Source organism: Stenella coeruleoalba (assembly GCF_951394435.1).
Source record: "Stenella coeruleoalba genome assembly, chromosome: 11".
NCBI lineage: Eukaryota > Metazoa > Chordata > Mammalia > Artiodactyla > Delphinidae > Stenella > Stenella coeruleoalba.
The window spans coordinates 77,589,054-77,613,216 of NC_137157.1; the positions used below are offsets into that span (position 1 = coordinate 77,589,054).

Sequence of the window (24,163 nt, forward strand, 5' to 3'; positions counted from 1 at the left end):
AACTTTTATAGCATCTTGGCTTCTATCTTGCAAGGATATCTTCTTTTAAAGTAGGTATAATAACTTTATTATCAGGTGAGAGTTTTCCAACTAGCTTTCTCTTCTCTTAATAATTGTTATAGTTATTAATTACATGTAGTTTTAAAAAATATCCTAATAGATTGTAAAAGTTGCTCGGGGGCTTCTCTGGTGGTGCAGTGGTTGAGAGTCCGCCTGCCGATGCAGGGGACACGGGTTCGTGCCCTGGTCTGGGAAGATCCCACATGCCAAAGAGCGGCTGGGCCCATGAGCCATGGCCGCTGAGCCTGCGCGTCCGGAGCCTGTGCTCCGCGGCGGGAGAGGCCACAACAGTGAGAGGCCCGCGTACCGAAAAAAAAAAAAAAAAAAAGTTGCTCGGTCAACTCTTTGGTTTTTGGTTTGTTTCACATGACTTCTTCTGATTTTAGTTATGAGATTCCTTCTCTTTTAGGTGATCCATTCCCATGTGTTTAGCTAAGAGGAAATACCCCGCCATTTTCTGCCTAACAAAACAGATGCAAAATTGTGGTGGTATGCTCATGAGAAACCTTTGTTAAGAAAAATTATCTCAGACATGAGAATAAGGAAAAACATGACCGTGGCATTCACTGTAATGTAGAACATTGTCTTACAAACCTAGAGGAATACAACTTTGGTTGACTTATTATTCACACTTACTGTATTTTACAACTCTGTCAACTTAGAATTTTATGTATAGAAATCTGACAGGTGTGATTATTTCTTTTCTCTCAAGTAGAAAATAAAATTTCAAATGTTAGTTTTATTGCCTTGCAAGACATTGGGCAAATTTGTATCTAATTCACCAGCCTCATTCCTTTTTATTTTTTCATGAACCATGAAAACTTGTTTTTCAAATTTAGTTTGTATATATCGACACATATATACTTATATGTTTCTTATATATATTCAATTTATATTTATATTTAATAACAGCTTGAGATATAATTTAAATGCATATAATTCATCTGTTTAACGTGTACAATTTAATGGTTTTTAGTATATTCACAGAGCCGTGCAGCTATCATCACAATCAAATTTAGAACACCTCCCCAAAAAGAAACCTCATATCCATTAGCAGCTGTTCCCTATTTCACCCCAGTCCCCCGGCCTTAGACAACCATTGACCTACTTTTTATCTCTATAGAATTACTTATTTTGGATATGTTATATCAATGGAATCATATGATGTGTGATCTTTAGTGACTGGCTTCTTTTACTTAGTAAACTGTGTTCAAGATTCATCGTGTCATAGCATACATATATTAATATTTATTTCTTTTTTATTCTGCAGTAGTATGCCATTTTATAGATACATCACTTTTTATTTTACCCTTTATCTGTTGATGGACGTTTGGGTTGTTTCCATGTAATGGAATGTTTTGGCTATTATGTATAATGCTGCTATGAACATTCATGTACAAGTTTTCGTTTGAATGTATGTTTTGATTTCTCTTGCATATGTACCAAGGAGTGGAATTGCCAGCTCATATATGTTAACTCTATATTTGACTTTTTTTTTTTTAGCACAAGGATGTTTATTTATTTTATTTTGTTTTATTTTTTTGGCTGCATTGGGTCTTCATTGCTGCGCACGGGCTTTCTCCAGTTGCAGCGAGCAGGGGCTTCTTTTGTTGCAGAGCATGGGCTCTAGGTACGTGTGCTTCACTAGCTGTGGTGCGTGGACTCAGTAGTTGTGGCGCATGGGCTTAGTTGTTCCAAAGCATGTGGGATCTTCCTGGACCAGGAATCGAACCCTTGTCCCCTGCATTGGCAGGCGGATTCCCAACCACTGTGCCACCAGGGAAGTCCCCTATATTTAACTTTTTGAGGAACTGCCAGACTGTTTACCAAAGCGGTTTTACCATTTTACATTTCTACCAGCAGTCTGTGAGGGCTCCAGTTTCTCCACATCCTCTTCAACACTTGTCTTCTTGACAGTCTTTTTGTTGTTGTTGTTTTAATTATAGCCATACAAGTGGGTGTGAAATGGCATCTTATTGTGGTTTTGATTTGCATTTCCCTGATGACTAATGATGTTGAGCATCTTTATATATATATATTAGCCATTTCTATATCTTCTTTGGAGAACTGTTCAGATCCTTTGTCCAGTTTTTAATTGGGTTATTTGTCTTTTTATTATTGAGTTATAATAGTTCTTTATACATTCTACATATGATATTTATATATTCTACATATATGATTTATGAACATTTTTATTACCTTTCTGTGGGTTATTTCACTTTCTTGATGGTGATCTTTGAGGCACAAAAGTTTTTAATTTTGATGAAATCCAATTTATCTGTTTTTTGGTTGTTGTTACTTATGCTTTTGCTGTTATATCTAAGAGGGTTTTGCCTAACTCAAATTCTCTTCTAAATTGGCTTTGTCAAATGTCTGATTCCCTTATTAATAAGTTATGTAAACTTTTAGTCTTCACTGTGTATTTGTACAGGGTTATGTTTTTAATATTTTTTAAATTGTACTTTGATACAGTTTATGTTAACAGCATTTCGGAGGCCATTTATAATTTGGCTTTTAATTTTTGTCCATTGGGCATGTTCAATCAACAAGATAGATCCATACAGAATTGGGGGAGGGGGTCATCATTATTCAGGATACGCTGGCAACAAGCCCTTAATATTCTACCTTTCCATTTTATTCCAAACATTCAGATTGTATTAACTGTCAGTAATTCTATGGGACTGATCAATAACTTTTTTTTTTTTTTTTTTGCGGTACGCGGGCCTCTCACTCTTGTGGCCTCTCCCGTTGCGGAGCACAGGCTCCGGACGCACAGGCTCAGCGGCCATGGCTCACGGACCCAGCTGCTCTGCAGCATGTGGGATCTTCCTGGACCGGGGCACGAACCCGTGTTCCCTGCATTGGCAGGCGGACTCTCGACCACTGCGCCACCAGGGAAGCCCAGATGAATAACTTTTTAAATCTGTAATTGAGATTTGTGTGGATCAACTGAATGACATGACATTGAATGATACATGTTTCTGCTTTTGACTTGAGAAGAAAAGTGTCATTAGAAGTTGAAGAACAGGGCTTCCCTGGTAGTACAGTGGTTAAGAATCTGCCTGCCAATGCAGGGGACATGGGTTCAAACCCTGGGACACGGGTTTGGGTCCAGGAGAATCCCACACGCCGCGAAGCAACTAAGCCCATGAGCCACAACTACTCAGCCTGCGCTCTAGAACCCATGGGCCACAACTACTGAAGCCTGTGCGCCTAGAGCCCGTGCTCTGCAACAAGAGAAGCCACCGCAATGAGAAGACTGGGCACCGCAACAAAGAGTAGCCCCTGCTCGCCACAACTAGAGAAAGCCTGTGCACAGCAACGAAGACCTAACGCAGCCGAAAATAAATAAAATAAAATAAATTAATTAAAACCCGAAAAAGAAGTTGAAGAACAGAAGAAGTGTTGTATTTTGATTGCACAACTTTTTCTCGACAAGCAAGTTGGAAAATTTTGCCCTCATATGTCCAAATCCCTCCCATCCCTTGTGGAATTTCTGTAGAAACAAGAGCTAGAAGTTTTCACCAGAGGTAGAAGGGAGTGAATGGAGACAAAAACCATGTACTAAAACAGACAAAAACCAAAACAAAACAGGTTAGCGATTTTGGAAATTTGAGATTGGAAAATTTTGAAATTGGATTTAAATGTAGAAAGGGGCTAGAGCCAAGTGTTGTGGATGGGTTTTGAGTAAGAATCCCAAATTAAAGATTAAACCAAGAACAGTTGCATGTTGGGGGAGGTGGAGGGTGAGGCTGAGGGCCAGAGTGATTGTCTAGATCTGTGGTGTCCACTACAAGAGCCACGCACCACATGAGGCTACCGGCTAGTCTGAACTGAGATGTGCTGTAAGTATAAATAAAGTACACACAGGATTTTTTTTTTTTTTGATTTGATTTTTGGCTGCGTTGGGTTTTCATTGTTGCACGCGGGCTTTCTCTAGTTGCGGTGAGTGGGGGCTACTCTTCATTGTGGTGTGAGAGCTTCTCATTGCTGTGGCTTCTCTTTGTTGCGGAGCACGGGCTCTGGGCGCGTGGGCTTCAGTAGTTGCGGCACGCAGGCTCAGTAGTTGTGGCTCACGGGCTCTAGAGCGCAGGCTCAGTAGTTGTGGCTCACGGGCTTAGTTGCTCCATGGCACGTGGGATCTTACCAGACCAGGGCTCGAACCTGTGTCCCCTACGTTGGCAGGCGGATTCTTAACCACTGCGCCACCAGGGAAGTGCCTACACAGGATTTTGAAGACAAAATTCTGTAAGAATAAAAGAATCCAAAATACCTCATTAATACATTTATATTGATTATACCCCATAAATTATATACATGTTGAAATGATATTTTGAGTATATTCTTGAAACAAAATATATTATTAAATTAATTTACCGTGTTTCATTTTCCTCTCTTTAACATAGAAATTATGCATCCTTTTACTATATTTCTTGTGGATAGCACTGGCCTAGAACAAGTGCTGGGGTTCTTGGCTTAGCTCTGGGAGAAGGACAGGGAGGTTGGAGGACTGGCTAGTGGAGCACACCCAGTGCGCTCTGCAGCCTTCCTCTGCCTCTAGTTTGGGTGGTTTCTTCTCGTCTGCCAACGTGTGTTTCACTCAGCTGATTCTGAGTGGTGGAGGGACTTTATTGCACTCCATCTTTTGGTGTGACGACTAACTTAGTCCCACCTGAAAAAAGTGTCCTTTAGGAACCAAGACCATGGGTGCTCATGACACTTCTTATAAATGACCACCCAAAATTATGCCCTGACTGCAGCTGTCCCGGGCTTTATGATTTTACTCCAGCCAGATTGCCAAACCTGCATGTGTCTTGAAAACACTTGTGAATCGTGCTGAAACATCAGTGCTGGGGTCCAGTGCCCGAAGATTCTGCTTTGGTGGTTATGGTGGACTTGCATTTGAGGAGTCATGGAATAGGTCTGTGTGCAGCTTGTTCTGTCAGAGAATTGTCATTTAGCCCAGAATTTACTTCTTTCTATGTGTCTCCTTAGAAATGTGGTACCTTGACATTCAATTTTGGAAATCTTGGATAAAAAATAAAAACAAAAGTGGAGGTTAAGTATGGCTTCTGCATAGAGCTGGACCCTGCAGAAGGGATAACATTGTTTCCACTACTAAGGTGCCTGCCTGCTGTCTAGTAACTGGTTTTCTGCCTTAACCAGATTCTAAGAGAACGGAACATAAAGCAGTATATGCTTGACCGAAGAAGTATTGCCTTTCTAATATTAAAAATGGTTGTCTTTCAAATCCAGGATATAGATAAAATAGGATTTTTCAGTGAATGTAAGGCCTCCTATCAGCATCATGTTTTTTCATGAGATGTGGTCCTGGATAAGCAGATGGAATATATCTTCTTAAGCAGATAGATGTGTTTCTGCTGTTCAGCTATCCAGACAAAGTCTTGTATTACTTGTTGGAAGACATCAAGGTATGAAATAATGAGATTAAGATAGAACTCAACATTCTCCTTCTAAAGAAGCTTCTTTTTCTGTCTCCATTTTCAGCTGATAATTTCAAACAGGCACAAAACTTTAGGTTTTGATTGTTACAGCCTTAGGGCACTATGTCTTAGTAATGTTTATAGCCCTTAAAGCCCCTAACATGGGGGCTATCTTATAACATAACGTATCACTGAACAAACTGAATGAAAATTTAAATTATTTTTTAAAACAAACAAAACCACCCTGTGCTTAAAGAGAGTTGAGCAAAAGTCGCTGCTTTGTTTTCGCTTCAGCAACTAGCAGGGCCTTCACACATGAAATGAAACTGAAGTTATTCTGATTTTTAAAGCAGTGGTCACCAAACTAGAGTGAATATCAGAGTCACCCTGGGAAGTATGCTAAAAATAAGATTTTCTGATTCAGGTTGGAGAAATTCTGATTGAATGGGTCACAAGGTTGGGTGAGAGATTCTGTATCTGATCAGCAGCCTAATTGTTTTGGGGGGGAGGAGGAGGTGTTACCCTTTCTGAAATCCTCAGGTATGAACTGTGTCCTCTGTAGCTGAAGAGTGCTCTACAAGGTGTGTGTTGTCCCCATCGTGTATTTTGTATCATGTTCTTAGAAACATAGCTTGGGGATGAAGGAGATGGTCAAGGTCACTGAGTGTAGTTTCCCAAACTGAAAGGACACTATGTAATAGTGATTCCTCTAATTGTCTTAGACCCCTGGAATGAAGGGAAAAAAAACGAAGAAGAAAGAGGAGGGAGTCAGAAGAGGGAGACTGTGGTGGTAGCAAATTCTACCTGTGGACTACGGAGCAGTGCTGGGAAAGGCTGGTCTGGATCACTTTACTGCTTGAAGAAAATATAGAATGCTTTAAATCTACTTACTGTGTTTCTATTAGAATCTTAAATCCATGAGAAGCTGATAAAAATTAGAGACGATTCTTTTATTTTTGCTAACAATGGAACATAAAGGCAAAACTTGCTTTTCATAATGAATAAAATGCCAAACCCAAGCTTTTAATTTGATTCTACTTCTTGCCGTATGATGCTCTAACAAATATTTCCATCAGTGCAGTCATCTGTTTACTGTGTTGGAGAGGTGACTACACGCTGGTTTTAAGTTTGTCAGCCCTGCTTCGACTAAAATTTAAAGGTTTGTTGTGTGTTTTTTTTTTTTTTTGGTATAAAAGGTCAAGTTCATCCAGGTTGCACTGTTCAAGGAATAAGTCAGAATCTCAGGCAGGTGTTTCTCCATGAAATACCAGTATTTGACCCATCATATTTCCTTTCTACATTGTATGAGGAGCCAGAAAACCCTGTCTTGTATGCAGGGTCTCCTATGGGTCTCTTGCGGGGCATTGAACAAGTCTGCCTCTCTAAGGCTGTTTCCCTTGCTGCAAGAAGGGTAGGGACTGAGTTGGGATCAGGTAATCCCTATATGCAAATACTTTGTAAGCTAGAAAATGCTGTACATGCCTAAGGGATGTTCAGTGTTGTTGGATGTAGTTCATTAATAGACCACCGGGATTCTGTGTGGAATCTGGAACCTGCGCCTGAGGTATATATGGTCAGCAGTTGGTATGTTTGCTCAGTGGAAGTTACACCTGAACGTTGGTTTGAAATAAAGCTGTTAAATGCTTTATAGAGAGAAACAGACTCTAGGTAAGAAATGAACCTAGTATTTATTTTGCAGAAAGAATTATTTACCTTTTTAGAGATAAATGGGTAAGAAGTTGCTGCTGGAAGTCTTAGATGTTGAAATTCATATTTTCTGCTCTGAGGAGACTGTCTCTGTTAATAAGATAACTGTATTAATGGTGCATTTAAAAGGTCAAAGAGACTTAATGGCATTTCAGATTCACTTTATAGTTTATCCATGGTAACAAGAATTCTCATTTGAACTATTATTCATTGCAGTTTAATGCAAAATAAGAAAAAGTAAGCTTGGCATAGCTTTATAAGGATGCTCTGTGACATGCGAGGGGAGTGAGTGCCTTTACTCAGACACTTCTCATTACTAGATGGTGTCCCAGTAGCCAGCGTTACACAAGGTGCTGAGGGGACTACACAAGGGCAGAATCTTCAGTCTGTGCCCTTTAGCTACAAGTGTGGACAACTGGAAGTCTAGCAGTTATCTTTTATGGGACTAGAAAAATATATAGTTGCCTCAGGCCAAGATAAAAGTATCTAATTTAAAGATTTTTAGGCATTATTTTACTATCAGGTTAATTTCTGAAAACCTATCTACTTAAAGAGCTGTGTGCTGGGGAAATAACTATAAATAAATAAGACTCAACCCTGTCCCCGAGGAGCTTCTGTTTTAGTGGGAAGACAGGCACATCATCAACGGGAAGTTACAGGGCAGTGTGTAAGCCCCGAGGCTGTGGGAGCTCATATAGGGGACTCCAGCCTGGCCTGGGGGTGGGGGGGAGTGGTAACAGGGAAAGCCTGTCAGAAGAAGTGACACCTTTGTTGGGACCTGAAGAATCAGGAATTGGAGTTTGGCCAACCTGTGAGAGTTGATTCCGAAAGATGAGGTGAGCCAGTCAGGTGCTGCTCTCAGGAGTTTGAAACCTAAGAATGAGGCTGTGAAGACTGAAGTGACAGGTGTGTGGAGGCAGGAGGAAAGGAGGGCTGGGCAGCCCTGACGACCATGCTCCAGCCTCAGTCATGAGAAGCATGACTAAGGAGCCCCCGAGCAGAGGGAGGAGATGAAGCAAAGGCTCAGAGAAGCAGAGCAGCCGTGAAGAAGGCCCGTGGCCTAGAGAGAAGCCTACCTTTCTTGTAGCTGCTTGGTTCTGGTTCCTAAGAAGTCTGGTTTTGCTCTTAATTTCCTGTCCTCTGATTCTTACGGGAATTTAAAAAATAACTCTCCCTTTAACTTGTTTGATTAGACCATTGGTCCTCATAATCTGGAAGAACTTTAAAAACAAAACACAATGAGAAACTGGCTGGAGAGTCCCTTGGATCTCTTTTCCTGTTTCATGAGTAGTTGGAAATGGTCTTGCCATCTCTGTTCCCAGGTGCTAGAGCATCAAGTATCAGTGTTCAGTGCTACTTACGGGCCTTTGCCCATGGATGGAATGTCCCAAGGGCAGGCCTCAGCACTTGTCTGGCACCTTCTACTCTGTTTCCACCAAGGAGCTAAGGGATGAGGGCCGTAGACAAGCTTCTCCACCAGCCATTCAGCTGGGTTCACCTTGTAGCTTTCTGCCCCAGCCCTGTGTGCTGGGGATCAGGGCCTGCTTCCAGTCATCCCATCCTTGCCTATAAATTGTTTTCCCTGATTTTCTTTTCTTTTGTGTCACCTGTTTTTGTTCCACATTACCCATTGGGACATTCATCCATGTTGTTGTATTCATTCTCATTGCTGAATGGATTTCCATTCAATGAATATACAATGTATGTATCAATTTTTATCGTAGATGGACATCTGGGTTGTTTCCAGTTTGGGGTGTTAATAGTAGTGCTGCCCGTGACATAGAAACAACCTAAATGTCCACCGACAGAGGAGTACATAAAGAAGATGCAGTGTGTGTGTGAGAGTGTGTGTGTGTATAAATAAACACAATGGAATACTACTCAGCCATAAAAAGAATGAAATAATGCCGTTTGCAGCAACATGGATGGACCTAGAGATTATCGTACTAAGTAAAGTAAGTCAAACAGAGAAAGACAAATATCATATGATATCACTTACATGTGGAATCTAAAAGAATGGTACAAATAAACTTATTTACAAAACAGAAATAGACTCACAGACATAGTGAACAAACTTATGGTTACCAAAGGGGAAAGGGGGGGAGGGATAAATTGGGAATTTGGGATTAACAGATACACACTACTATGTATAAAATAGATAAAAAACAAAGACCCACTGTATAGCACAGGGAACTATTTTCAATACCTGTACTAAACCATATTGGAAAAGAATCTGAAAAAGAATATAAATGTATATATATATATACACACATACATACACACATATATAACTAAATCAGTTTGATGTACACCTGAACCATTGTGAATCAACTTACTTCAATAAACATTTAAAAAACTAATAGTGCTGCTATGAACAATCTTGTAAATGTCTTTTGGTTAACATATGTGTGCAGCACTGTTGGGTAGGAACTTAGGAGTAGAATTGCTACATCATGAAGTATGCATTTATTCTACTTTCATGAAACTGCCTGAATGTCTCCAACATGGTTTAATCAATTCACAGGAATGTTTCAAAGTTCCAGTTTCTCCACATCCTCACCAACATTTGACATATTTTTCATTTTAGACATTTTAGTAGGAGTCATCTTATCATTTGTATATTATACATTTTTAATCCTGTACTCTAATTTACCCATATTTTTAACTGTCCTCAGAAAGTGTCACGTTCGTTTACAATTTCAAGCCATTTTTGTTTGGGGGTCCTGCCTGGATTCTCTATCTGCCATCTTTCCACCTATTTAAATTCTGCATAGATTCTGGGAGGGCATTTCTTAATCCTCTGTTTTTCATTAATCTGTCACTTCTTAGAACTCCATTGAAATTTGGTGTCTATATTTCACTATTACCCAACCATGTAATATGTGCATGTCTTCTCACCACCGATGCTGTGAAAATGTCCTTGTGGAAGATGAGAGCTAGCTCTGATTACCCTTCAGCACCTGTAAAAGTGCACAGAGTAAGTGTTCAACATTTATTGAGTTCATGTCAGGGTCTCCTGTTCATTGAGAACTTAGTTCAGTAAATGGCTTTCTTTGGCTAGTCCCAGGGAAGGTTATAAGGAGAAGATGCTGATGATGACAATAAGCAGGTTATGCCTACAAAGGCCTGTCATTATTGCTGGGATACAGTGAAACTATGGAGATCTTTTTTTTTTGGCGGTACGCGGGCCTCTGACTGTTGCGGCCTCTCTCGTTGTGGAGCACAGGCTCCGGATGCGTAGGCTCAGCGGCCATGGCTCACGGGCCCAGCCGCTCCGCGGCATGTGAGATCCTCCCAGACTGGGGCACGAACCCGTGTCCCCTGCATCGGCAGGTGGACTCTCAACCACTGCGCCACCAGGGAAGCCCATGGAGATCCTTTTGAAGCACCAATGGAATACAGGAGTTGTGAGGATAAAAATAAGGGAGAGCCTAGGGAGGGGCAGGACAGATCACCAAACCCAGTGGACAGAGGTAGAGTCAGGGTGAGGTGGGGTGCTCCACTCTGGAGGTACCGTGGCTATTTTGACAGTGTTAGCCAGTGCCCTTCCCAAGAGGATGCAGTGTGTATACAGTGCACCCAGTGTCCCGTATTTATGAAATGGTGGAGGATTTTGTAGATGAAAGAGAAAGAAGGATCTTTTGAGCAGAAACATTTCTATATAAAACAAGCAAGTGCTGCATGTTTCTGCTTGCAGTGCATGGTTTTTTCATATGTACCTATCACAGGCATCTTTATGTTAGCCTCATTTTATTTCTTAGCCAAAAAGGTTTTTTCAAAGACAACAGAATTTATGTATATTTTAGCAGTTAAAGCACTCTAATTTTTTTCTTGATAAAAATGAAGATTTAGGCCTTCCCTTGTGGCGCAGTGGTTGAGAGTCTGCCTGCGGATGCAAGGGACACGGGTTCGTGCCCCGGTCGGGGAAGATCCCACATGCTGCGAGCGGCTGGGCCCGTGAGCCATGGCCGCTGAGCCTGTGCATCCGGAGCCTGTGCTCCGCAACGGGAGAGGCCACAACAGTGAGAGGCCCGCGTACCGCAAAAAAATAAAGAAGAAGATTTAGATTTAAAGAGTGCCACACTATTTACAATAGCCAGGACATGGAAGCAACCTAAGTGTCCATTGACAGATGAATGGATAAAGAAGATGTGGCACATATATACAATGGAATATTACTCAGCCATAAAATGGAATGAAATTGAGTTATTTGTAGTGAGCTGGATGGACCTAGAGTCTGTCATACACAGTGAAGTAAGTCAGAAAGAGGAAAACAAATACCTTATGCTAATGAATATATATGGAATCTAGAAAACTGATACTGATGAACCTAGTGGCAGGGCAGGAATAAAGACACATACGTAGAGAATGAACTTGAGGACACAGGGTGAGACGAGGAGGCTGGGACGAAGTGAGAGAGTGGCATGGACATATATACACTACCAAATGTAAAATAGATAGCTAGTGGGAAGCAGCCGCATAGCACAGGGAGATCAGCTCTGGGCTTTGTGACCACCTAGAGGGGTGGGATAGGGAGGGTGGGAGGGAGTCTCAAGACGGAGGGGATATGGGGGTATATGTATACATATAGCTGATTCACTTTGTTGTACATCAGAAACTAACACAACATTGTAAAGCAATCATACTTCAAAAAAGATGTTAAAAAAAAAGGGCCACAGTTTGATTAGGTGCCATTTGATGCCAGTTCCCCACCGGCCTCATTTTCCCTTTCATGTATTTCATGCTGAAACCTCTTCATTCATTCCTGGATTATGAATGAAAATACATCACTAAGTTGTTTAAGCTGAATTCCCGGCTTTTTGTGCTGTATATTCCATTTTGTTGCCAGATATTCTAGTGGCTTTCCTCCTGTTAGCAGAATTCATGGTAGAAAATTGGTAAATAATTCATTTTATTTTTGCCCCTGCTTTAAAAAAGAAAACCCAGTGGGACAGAGATATTCAAAGATTGTTTTATTTCTGAAATTTTTGCAGAAATAAGCAAGGTGATTAGTTTGAAATGTAATTCATAGTCAATGAGTTAAAAAGAAATACATCAGTTGCTGATTACAGCTAGCTCAACTAGCCCTCTCAAATGTAATTAACTTTCGGGGTGATTCCAAGTGGCTTCTTTGTGCTTAAATTTGCAAAAATTTTCCAATGCTGTTTCAGTATTTCAAATAGTATTTAAGGAGTTTACTTGCAACATTTATCTGAGTTCATATGCACAAAAGGTAGGTGTATATTTCTGAGCTAATGGAGATAATATATATATATTAAAAAGGGCAATTCCACTCCTGGCTATATATCACAAAAAAACCCAAAAAACACTACGTTGAGAAGATACATGCACCCCAGTGTTCATAGTAATAGTATTTACAATACAAGATATGGAAGCAACCTAAGTGTCCATCAACAGGTGAATGGATAAAGATTCTGTGGTATATACATACAATGGAATATTACTCAATCTCATAAAAAAGAACAAAATTTTGCCATTTGTGACAACTTAGATGGACCTGGAGGGTATTATGCTTAGTGAAATAAGTCAGACAGAGAAAGACAAATACTGTATATCATCACTTATATGTGAAATCTAAAAAATAAAACAAACAAATGAGTATAACAAAACAGACTCACATACAGCACAAACTAATGGTTATGAAAAGGGAAGGGGTGGGGCAATTTAGGGGTGAGGAATTAAGAGGTACAAACTACTGTGTATAAATAAGCTACGAGGATACATTGTACAGCAGAGGGAATATAGCCAATATTTTGGAATAACTTTAAATGGAGCATAATCTATAAAAATTTTAAATCACTATGTGTACACCTGAAACTAATATATTATAAATCACCGATACCTCAACAAAAATAAAGGAGGGTTAGTTAAGTTAATAGTGTTGGGTTGTTAATAGTTTTGACCTTTCTAGTGTTATAGGAAGGTGAAGTTTTAGTTCTGTGGTTTACTTTTCTTTTTTGACCTATTTTGCTTATAATCTGTGTAAAAAGTCGCAACTGAGCATTTAAAAAAATATGTAAGTAACTACGTTGAGACTGTAACTTTTAAAAAATGTTATTCTTGATATTTGGTTTTTGTCAGTATGGTATTGCAAGTCTAGAAAATATAAGAGACTGAATGAAGACAACTTGCAGGGCAAGTTCAAAATGTGAACTGAACATTAAAAGTTTCTGCATGGTGTTTGCAGCTATTCCATGGTCAAGCTGCAGCCAGACTTAAGAAAGCATTCCTGTTGCAATTCTGTTGCCTTTATCACTACTTAAAAATTGTTTTATTATGAAAAATATTAAATATGTACAAGAGTGGAGAAAACGGCATAAAGAATCCCCACCTACCCTTTATCCAGTTTTCCCAGTCCTAGTTCATGGCCAATCTTGTTTCATTCATACTCCCACCCGGTTCTTCCGCGTCGCTTCAATCCATCATTTTGAAGCAAATCCCAGACATAATCTCATTTCAAATGGGTATATTTTCGTATGTATTTCTGAAATACAAGGGCCCTTAAAGACTTAGAACCACAATACTGTTATCATGCTTTAGAAATTAACAGTGATTCTCTATTATCATATATCCAATCAGCGTTTCATTTTTTCTGTCTCATAAGCAGTTATTTTTAATAGCAGTTTGTTTGAATTAGCAGCTAAACAAAACCTGCACTTTGTTTGATATGTCTCTTAAGTCTCTTAATTTTTAGGTGCCCTCTCCCCTTTTTTACCCCTCCCATTGCAATGTATTTGTTGAAGAAACTGCCGTCATTTTTTCCGTGGAATTCGTAACATTCTGGATTTAGCGTATTGCCTCCCTGTGGTATTATTTAACATGTTCTGGTGTTTTCTGTATTTGATGTAAACTGGTAATAAAGTGCTTGGTTAGATTCAAGTTTAATTTTCTTTTTTATTTGACAAGACTGCTTCAAATACAAAAGCAGCCCATCAGCTTTTTGTGTATATCCATCAGGAATTAGTCTCCCTTTCTGTGATGTTAAAATTGATTAGTAAGTTTTAGGCACCTGATTTAGCCTGATCCATCCATGATAAAATACCCCATCAGCTTTTCACCTCATAATTTCAGCAGCCGTTTATGGTCATTGCCTAGATCTATTATAGCAAGAAGGAGAGATACTATTTTTTAAAGTAATTCCTAAGACTTGGGATGTAACCGAGTGACATAGCTGTGTGTGACTCTCCTGCTAGGTTTGGTGGTTGAACATTCTCCTTTAAAGCCAAGTCATGAAGAATCTTTACTGAGCTAAGAAGTATATAGCATGAGCTTAGAAGCTCTGTGAAAAGAAGAAGCCCTAAGTGACCCAGTCATCATTCTGTGGAGTTGGCATTCTCACGAGGCAGTTTCACAGGCCCAAACCTAAGAGGGATAAGATGACTTGTTTTTATCTTTGATAAATAACAAAGCTTGGACTTCATCAAACTTTCAGTATATACTGCACTATCTGTACATTCATATTTTATTTAAAATAACAACAGGGAGGGGAGTGTTGAGAAATACCATTGAAATATCTGACCCATTTCTCTGTTGGGGTTTGAGAGCAAAGGCAGTGAAGAATCCCCATCCCTGAGCCTTTCCTGATCATTGCTAATGATTTCTCCACGGCCAACCTTGGAGGAAGAGGAGGAAAGGGAAGGAGATAGATTGGAAAGGGCTAGGAGGGGTGTTCTAAACCAGAGCTGCTTACTGAGAGGAATTCAGGGTGAATTGACTCTTACCATTGGAAAGTAGCCTAGAAATTATCTGCTCCAACTTCTTTGCGCATCCAAGGTTTCCTCCGAAAGGATCTGGCGATGAGGGAGCTCTTCTCTTCACGTTCTGAACCCTCATGGCACTCATCTCCTTCTGCCTCTTTAATTCTGCGTATCTTATTTTCACTATTGGATTTTACATTCCTTGGGGGCAAGGGATTTATCTATTTCTCTGGTTTAGTCCCATGTAGAGTGTCAAAGATAAACACAGCTGGACATTAGTTAGAGCAATAAGAACACACTTTATTCAGTAACTACTGACAGTTCAGGAAAGAGCTGAGCTCCATTCTGATTTGCGCAGGGTTGACTGGGTATTTTAAAGAGAGAATGGGAGGGGCGGCAAAAGGGGCTCGGCAGAGTCAGAGAAGTAAGAAATTACAAAGGATTGATCGTCTAAGTGCCTTTAGGCTGTGTCTGCTGGCTGGCAGTTATCAGAGTTAGGATTCTGTCCTCCCACAGGCCCCTTCCTCTGATGATTACATTTTAAAGGAATGACTCTCAGGTCCTTGAGAAAGACAGTTCTGAGTTGTAAGAGGTACATATTCCCAACTGTAAGTCCTTTGTAGTAAGTGCTCTAAGAAAGGGAGGTCAGGGGCCTTTTTGTCAGGGATTAACTAGAAAAAGGTAAATTCTCCTGGCAATGATGATCTTTCTCAGGCAGGCATTTTAGTGGAGGGGCTGGGGTCATCCCAGGAACATGGCCTTATGCTGCTAAAAGCCATACTAGAGTTTGGCCATCCCCTAGTGCAGAGGTTTGGATGGAGTTTGTTATATGCTGAAAGTTCTGCAGTTTTCAAGGGTCTAGAACACAAGTTAAAGAATTTGTGTTTACTGAACAGATTTAAGTAAATTTAGTTTCTTCTACGCTGAAAGGAAGGGGGTCAGTTAGAATGCCTTAGTGCCTAGACACAGCCAGGAAACAGGAGTAACATCCCCATTCATAAATTTCCTTCCCTAGGTCCACCTGGCTATTCTTATTATCAAGGACAGCTGTTAACTTCCCTCCTCTTAAAGGCTAGCCTCTCAATTTGTAAGAGACTTTATCTCCTTACCACAGATATTTTTATTTTTTTGAAATAGTTCCAAATGGATCAATCTATTATAAAATGGTTAATATTTTCATATCTACTGCGGGATTTGGGGCACTATTAAAAAGGGACAGGTCAAATGTCTCTTACCCAGGGAATAGTACCCAATAGGGCAGCATTTCATGTCATATGCTTTCATCTATACCATTTATCTCAGTTGTTATGTATTTATTTATGATAATTTTTAGATATAGGTCATGGAAACTCTGTCTTATTCATCACTGAAAGGCCAGCACTTACCACAGTGACTAGCAGCTATTAAATAGATTCCAAAATGATCAACTTAATGACTAAATGAATGAATGACTTCCCATCTTACCTTGTCTTTTCTATAACATTGATAGTATAGAAGTGCTATTTAATAGAAACACGGTGAATGAATGTTTGCAAAATGTCATGGATCTCGAGTTATGTTTCAGTGACTCTTCTTCTCTTTGTAGATTCCTTACCTATTCCTACCTCTTGGCCTTCAACGTGTGGCTTCTGCTTGCACCTGTTACCCTGTGCTATGACTGGCAGGTGGGCAGTATTCCTCTGGTAGAGACCATATGGGACACGCGGAACTTAGCCACCATCCTTCTGGCAGTTGTGATGGCCTTACTGAGCCTTCATTGTTTAGCAGCCGTCAAGGTAATTTTCTTAAGATTCAAATGAATTCTACATTTCAAGAGAGATACTCTATACTCTAACTTTTTTTTTTTTGCAAGGGGGTGTGGGTCTAAATTGAATTTACTCATTCATCTAAAAAACTTTGTGTATTTAAAATTTTTCCAGAAAGGTAATATATATTTTAAAGATCTTATCGGGGTTAATCGACCAAGGTTACAATGTTTGCAAATGAGAAATTTTTTTCTTGCAGTGTTTGACTCATTTTTGACCTAATTCATTTGATTTCATGTAATGATAAATGAGATAATGATAACATGTTCATAAGTGCTTAAATATGGTTAAGATTCTGCTTACACTAATAAATGCCTGCCTGAGTTGGCTGGGTGATTCTCACTTCAAAAAAAGAGATAATAGTACAAAACTTTATTAAAAGTTTTAATATTGGGAACTTGGAAAAATATTGGAACGTGGAAAAAATTATTAAATGTAACCATTTCAAAAATGATCAAAGACAGCAAAGAACTTGAAAATATTTACTTATTAAAAACTGCTACTGCCTTGTATAAGATGCTTCTTGCCTGAGAATATTCCCATCCCCCCAGATCTAGTGTTAAAAACTCACAGGTTGGGCTTCCCTGGTGGCGCAGTGGTTGAGAGTACGCCTGCCGATGCAGTGGACACGGGTTCGTGCCCCGGTCCGGGAAGATCCCACATGCCGCGAAGCGGCTGGGCCTGTGAGCCATGGCCGTTGAGCCTGCCCGTCCGGCACCTGTGCTCCGCAACGGGAGAGGCCACAACAGTGAGAGGCCCGCATACCGCAAAAAAACAAAAACAAAAACAAAAAAACCTCACAGATTTACTGGCTGGAGGTGGCTGATTTGGTTTGGGAGAGTAGCAGAGCAGCTAGCAATTTAAGGGGTAGATTTTGGAAGCAAGAGAGCTGTAGAAGGGCTGAGATAATAACACTCTCCGTGCATTCACGGATGAATGAGAAAACAACATGTGCACGTGGGACATCCTAGAAAGCGCGAGCAAAACTGAAAGCCTGGGGAGACTTACTTATTTGCTGCAAATTTGAATGAATTCTTCAACACAAGTGCAGGTTGGGCGGCAGAGGGTGGAAGCTTCACTGGCTTTAGTTGTCTGTATATAACCTCTGTTGAAATCATTGGCTGATCACAAAGCTATGCAAGAACTAGAGAGATTCCCCAGAGATCCAGGCAAAAGAAAGAAAGAAACAAATAAAATCCCACTGAGCAAAAATTTCAGCTCTCTACATAAAAAGAGATTTTTCAGTTTGAATCCAGGCAAGTTTATCATATATTAAAACAGGAAACCATCAAATTTCAGAAGAACAAAATAGAATAGAGAGGGCTTCCCTGGTGGCGCAGTGGTTGAGAGTCTGCCTGCCGATGCAGGGGATGCGGGTTCCTGCCCCGGTCCGGGAAGATCCCACATGCCACAGCAGCTGGGCCCGTGAGCCGTGGCCACTGAGCCTGTGCGTCCAGAGTCTGTGCTCCTCAACAGGAGAGGCCACAGCATTGAGAGGCCCGCATACCACAAAAGAAAAAAAAAAAAACATTAGAATAGAGAGTCACTATGGTGTATGACACACAATGCTGGGTTTTTAATTAGATTACTGGACATGTAAAGAAATAGGTGACCTAAAGTCAGGAAAAAATAGTCAGTAGAAAATGGAATAGAATTCACATTCCAAAGATAAACTCACATTTACAAGCTTAACTGATTTTTAACAAAGTTACCAATGTAATTCAATGGGGAAATATAAGATACTGTAATAACGAATTATCTGTAAGGGAAAAATGAGAACATTAACCCTTAACTCATACTATACCCTTAGAAAGTATTTCTAAGTGGATCATAGTCCTAAACAAAAGAGTTAAATAACACCAAAAATTCTAAAAGGAAATAGAAAATCTTTGTGAACTTGTGTTAAGCAAAGAGTTCTTAGGATACATAAAGTGCAAATTATGAAAGAAAATGTTGATAAACTGGACATCATCAGGATTAAAAACTCTGTTCCTCAAAAGATAACGTTAATTAAATCAAATGGCAAGCTACAAATCGGGAGAAAATATTTGCAAAACATATAGCTACAAAGGACTTGTATCTCGGATATTTAAAGAGCTCTTAAAATTCAATAATTAGAAGGCAACTCATTAAAAATGGACAAAAGATTCAAATAGACACTTCACAAAAGAAGATATACAAAGGGTAATAAGTACATGAAAAGTTGCTCAGCATCATTAGTCATTAGGGAAACTCAAAACCACAAAAAAGAACCACTATACACTCTATAGAATGACTGTGATTAAAAAGGTTCACAATAGTAAGTGTTGGCTAAGAATGTGGAGCAACTGGAAGCCTCATACATGACTGGTGAGAATGAAAAATGGGTCAGCCACTTCGGAAAAATTCAGCAGTTTTGTAAGAAGTTAAACATAAAAATAAGCAATTCTGCTTCCCAGTATCTACTGAAGAGAGATGGAAACTTATGTCCATACAAGAGTCTTACAAGTAAATATTCATAGCAGCTTTATTTATACTAGTTGAAAAATAAAGATCGTCTAGTGACCTCACCTTGGGAATGGATAAACTTAATGTGGTAAATTATTGAAAAATGTAAAGGAACAAATAATTTACTGACACATAAAACAACAAAAATGAACCTCAAATACTTACCAAGTGAAAGAAACCAGGCATTTAAGATCAAATACTGCATAATTCCATTCACATGAAATGTCTGTCATTATAATTCTGCCTTTTCTAGAATTTTATATGGCTAGAAAAGGCAGAATTTTAATGACAGAAAACCTGAGGTTGGGAATTGACTGTAAAAAAGACTTGAAGGAACTTTTGGGGGTGTGAAATGTCTAAAATTTGATTGTGGTTTTAGTTGCTGGATTATATTATATTTACCAAAACTCATCAGAATATACACATAAAATGGGTGAATGCTATTGTATGTGAATGGTATCTCAACAAAGGTGTGTTTTAAAAAAAGATTAAAATGTTACAAATAGATTAAAGGCTAGAATGAATACAGAACTTAAAGTAGAATATAAAACACAATATGTGATCCTGAAAATCTGATGAAAAATATTTTTGTTTTTTTATTTGAGGTGAAATTTGCATAACATACAATTAACCATTCCAAAGTGTACAATTTAGTGGCACTAGTGTGTTCACAATGTTGTTTACTTACCTGTTCTATTTCAGAGCTCTTTCATAATTTCGTTAAAAACACACTCTCCCTACCTCATCCCCTGGTAACCTCTGATCTGCTTTCTGTCTCTATGGAGTTGCCTATTCTGGATATAAAATAAATTATACAGTAATTACAGTAATACAATATGTGACCTTTTGTGTCTGACTTCTTTTACTTTGCATAGTATTTTTGAAGTTCATCCAAAGTTGTACTGTATATCAATCCTCTGTTCCTTTTTTGACTGAGTAATATTTCATTGGATATATACCACAGTTGGTTTATGCATTCATCTGTTGATAGACATTACGGCTGTTTCCACCTTTTGGCTAGTACGAATAATGCTACTATACACATTGGTGTACAAGTTTCTGTGTTGGACATACTTTTTCATTTCTCTTAGGTATATACCTAGGAGTGAAATTGCTGGGTCACATGGTAATTCTGTTTAACTTTTTGAGGAACTGTTTTTCACAGTGGATGCACCCTTTTATTTTTCCACCAGGAAAGTACGGGGGTTCCTATTTCTCTACATCTTTGCCAATGTTTGTTATTTTGTATTATTTTATTTAAAGCTGTTCTGGTGGGCATGAAGAGGTATCTCACTGTGGTTTTGATGTGCATTTCCTTAATGACCAGTGATGAACATCTTTTCATGTGCCTTTTGGCCATTTGTATATTTTCTTTGGAGAAATGTCTATTCGGGTCCTTTGGTCATTTTAACAAGGTGTTTTTTTTATTTGTTTGTTTTTTATAAATTTATTTATTTATTTATTTTTGGCTGCATTGGGTCTTTGTTGCTGCACGTGGGCTTCCTCTAGCTGTGGCAAGTGGGGGCTACTCTTCGTTGCGGTACGCAGGCTTCTCACTGCGGGGGCTTCTCTTGTTGCGGAGCACAGCCTCTAGGCGCACGGGCTTCAGTAGTTGTGGCACATTGGCTCAGTAGTGTGGTTCGTGGGCTTAGATGCTCCATGGCATGTGGGATCTTCCCGGACCAGGGCTCGAACCCGTGTCCCCTGCATTAGCAGGCGGATTCTTAACCACTGCGCCACGAGGGAAGCCCCTCTGGTCATTTTTTTTAATTGGGTTGTCTTTTTGTTGTTGAATTGTAAGAGTTCAGGATATTAAATTTCCAACAGATAGATGATTTGGAAATATTTTCTCCCATTCTTTAAATTGTAATTTCACATTCTTGATAATGTCCTTTAATGCAAAAAAGTTTTTAATGAAGTCTAATTTATTGTTTTCTTTTGTTATTCATTGCTTTTGGTGTCAAATCTAAGACTCCATCGTCACATTCGAGGTCACAAAGATTTCCCACTCAGTTTTCTTCTAAGAGTTTTATAGTTTTAGCTCTGATGTTTAGGTTATTGATCCATTTTGACTTAATTTTTATATGAGCACAGATTTCATCTTCTCGGTAAGGGCTACCATAACTACCCTATTTCAAATGCAATCACATACCCTCTGCTCCACATCTTACCTCCCTTTCACTTAACTTTTTCTTCACTATACTTCCAGTTTCTAAGATGCTATATAATTTTGTCACTTTATGTAATGTCTATTTCCTCCAACTAGAGCATAAACCCCACGAGGACAGAGATTATTTTCTGTTTTGTTCAATGCCATATTTCTAACACCAAGAGTTTGTCACATCCAATATTTATTAGCTAAATTTTATTGTTTGCCACTCAATATACATTATCTAAATGAATAAGATCATAAAAAGTTAGAAACTCTTTTTCAGTTTTGGTATGCAGAACCTTTTGCTTAAGTGAACTGTATTTAAAGCCTAAAAAAGACTGTGCTCAATACTGGTGTGAAATGTTTGGGAGTCAATATGAGATTTGTTTTATTAGCCTTTCAGTGTGGTTTGACGTGCCTGCTATACTGGTATTGATCTGCAAGAGCAAATGTGGTAGAGTGCTGGACTGGTATGTCAGGAAGGGGTTTTCTTGACACTCTCCCAGCTAACTAAAGGGAGTGGTGAGTCCCCACAGGCTGTCACCTTGGTCAGGTTATGTTAAAGTTGGACCTTCATGCTGGCAGTAAACCCCTGCACATTGGCGAACCTTGGCCATCCCCAGTGTGTCTGTGGTAACATGATGAATGAATGGAAACTTCCTCGTTGGAAGGCTGTTAATCCTTTTCTTTCATGGAATTTGTTCCAAAATCACTTTACTGCATCAGGAAAAACGTTGGCAAAGCATTCCAGCTGTGGTGATAGTAAGATTTAGCTCTTCTGTGGTGGCTTTCATCTTGAAAATTCTTCGCAAACATTAACTAAAGCCTCTGGCAATTCTTGGAGGCTACTTGCCCTTTCTGCTTACACATTGGAAGGTCTTAAAAATCAGATTCTCCTGCTAATTCGTAAGCTCTTGAAGCGGAGATAATCTTGGTTATTCTATGTGGTGATTAGTTACTAAGGACAGGATCCTAAGGGCTCTGACTCCAAGACAATACACAGTAGAATTAAGATTTTATGAAAATAGAGGTCTTGCTTTGCGGACATTTTTCCGTGCTAAAAACGAACAGTGGATGAAATGTTTACAATAATGTCAGCAAAATAAACACAGCTCTGTCCACCTAGAATATTTCTAAATGATGTGTGTACTGCATCAATGTGTTGGATTGAAATTACTTTATAATCCCTGGCTATTTCCTTCAATTTTGAGATAGTGAGTCCATATGATACATTACCAGGGGAAAAAATGATTGGATAAACAAGCATAAACATTGAGTCCAGGGAATCACGGAAAATATTTCTTTTATTTCACCTTTGATGGATTCTCAATCATACAAAGGCCACCTTGGCTTATGGTCAGGGGAGAGTATGTTCTTTTTAGCCTCACTACTTCTTCCTCTTTAATTCTCTTAATGTTGATTGTCTACTTGTGGCCAGGATTACAGCAGGGAACAAAATGAAGGTCTTGCCTACATGGAGCTTACAGTTAAACACTTAAAATTTGTTGTTACATGCCAGGTGTTGATAAGGGCTGGGAGGAGGTCAGGGCTGGCCTCACAGATATTATGGCATTGAGCAGAGATATAAAGGAAGTGAAGGAATGAGCCATTTGGCTGTTGGGGGAGGGGTATTTCAAGTAGAAGGAAAGCAAGTGCCAAGACCCTGAGGCAGGAAAGTAGTGGAGTGTTCACAGAACAGCAGGGAAGCTGACACAGCTGCAGCAGAGGGGTCAAGGGTAGAGCCAGGTGAAATGATGTCCAGGAGATGATGGAGTATGTGTGTGTGTGTGTGTGTGTGTGTGTGTGTGTGTGTGTGTTCGTGCACGCGTGTGTGCACAGGATCAAGCCTAGGTCTTTTAAGCCTCTGCCTACTTTCTTTTTACCTGCCATGCTTTTTCCACGGGGTCTCTGACTCTGTTAACTGTTGGATGGTTTTGTCTGATTTTCTTGTTGATAAGGTCTGGCCATGGAGGGGAATGAGATGGGGAAAGAATTCAGGTCCTTTGTAAAGAATTTAGATGTTTCTGTATATGTGTTTGTGGAAGATAAGAGGTCAGGGTTGAAGGAAAAGGGCAGCCTTGGGGTCCATAAGGCATCTATAAGACATACAGATCTTTCTTTTGCTAATATTAACCAGCTTTGGGGCAATATGTATGTTTACAATCTTTGTTTCTCCTCCAATTTACCAAACTCACTTCTTTCATCCTACCTTGTTATCAACCAGGGCACTGGACGAGGGGGATATAATCTACCCTGATACAATTGTATTTATACTTAATTGAATTTTTCTGGAAAATATTTTGACTTTACAAAGCAACAAACTACCACATGTAAGAAATAAAACAGCAGTTATTTCCCAATTCCCAACCACACCCCGAGACCCACCCTCTGCAGGCCTGCTTTGAACATTTGTCCTTGTACATTTTTACACTTATTGAAAACAAAAACAAATTCTCTCTTTTATACAAGTAAGTTAAGTTACACACCATTATAAACCAGACCCTTCTAGGCCACTTCCACAGCCAGTTAGAGTGTCCCTCTAGGTAAGCAGCTCAGAGAGCAGATGTCTGAATTTTGACAAGCTTTTGTCCAGGGTTGAGTGGAAGAACTAGGGCTCAGAATCTGAGGGTTTTCTTTCTCTAGAAATAATCACAGAATTAATTTAAAGAGTGTTTCTAATTTGTCCTATTTTCATGGCATAAGAAATTTAAGACCTCAGGGAGTAGTTTATTATTTATCATAAAAGAGCTCACTTGCATCTTTGAGAATTTAAATGTGAAATTTGTCTTA

General features: G+C 39.4%; 1 protein-coding gene across 6 annotated transcripts in view; it reads left to right on the forward strand.

Moving 5' to 3' along the window:
* The window catches only part of TMTC1 (transmembrane O-mannosyltransferase targeting cadherins 1), a 263,316-nt gene that overhangs the window by 125,608 nt on the left and 113,545 nt on the right, over positions 1-24,163 (forward strand). For 4 of the 6 annotated variants that reach the window (XR_013830478.1, XM_079936645.1, XM_079936649.1 and 1 more), the window contains one exon: positions 16,515-16,704. The exons of the other annotated variants lie outside the window; for them this stretch is intronic. Coding sequence is in view for 3 of the 4 variants with exons in the window: in XM_079936645.1 (XP_079792771.1) it covers positions 16,515-16,704 (190 nt within the window). In the remaining variant the exon portion in view is untranslated. The remainder of the gene's footprint in view (positions 1-16,514; positions 16,705-24,163) is intronic. 6 annotated transcript variants of the gene reach the window in all.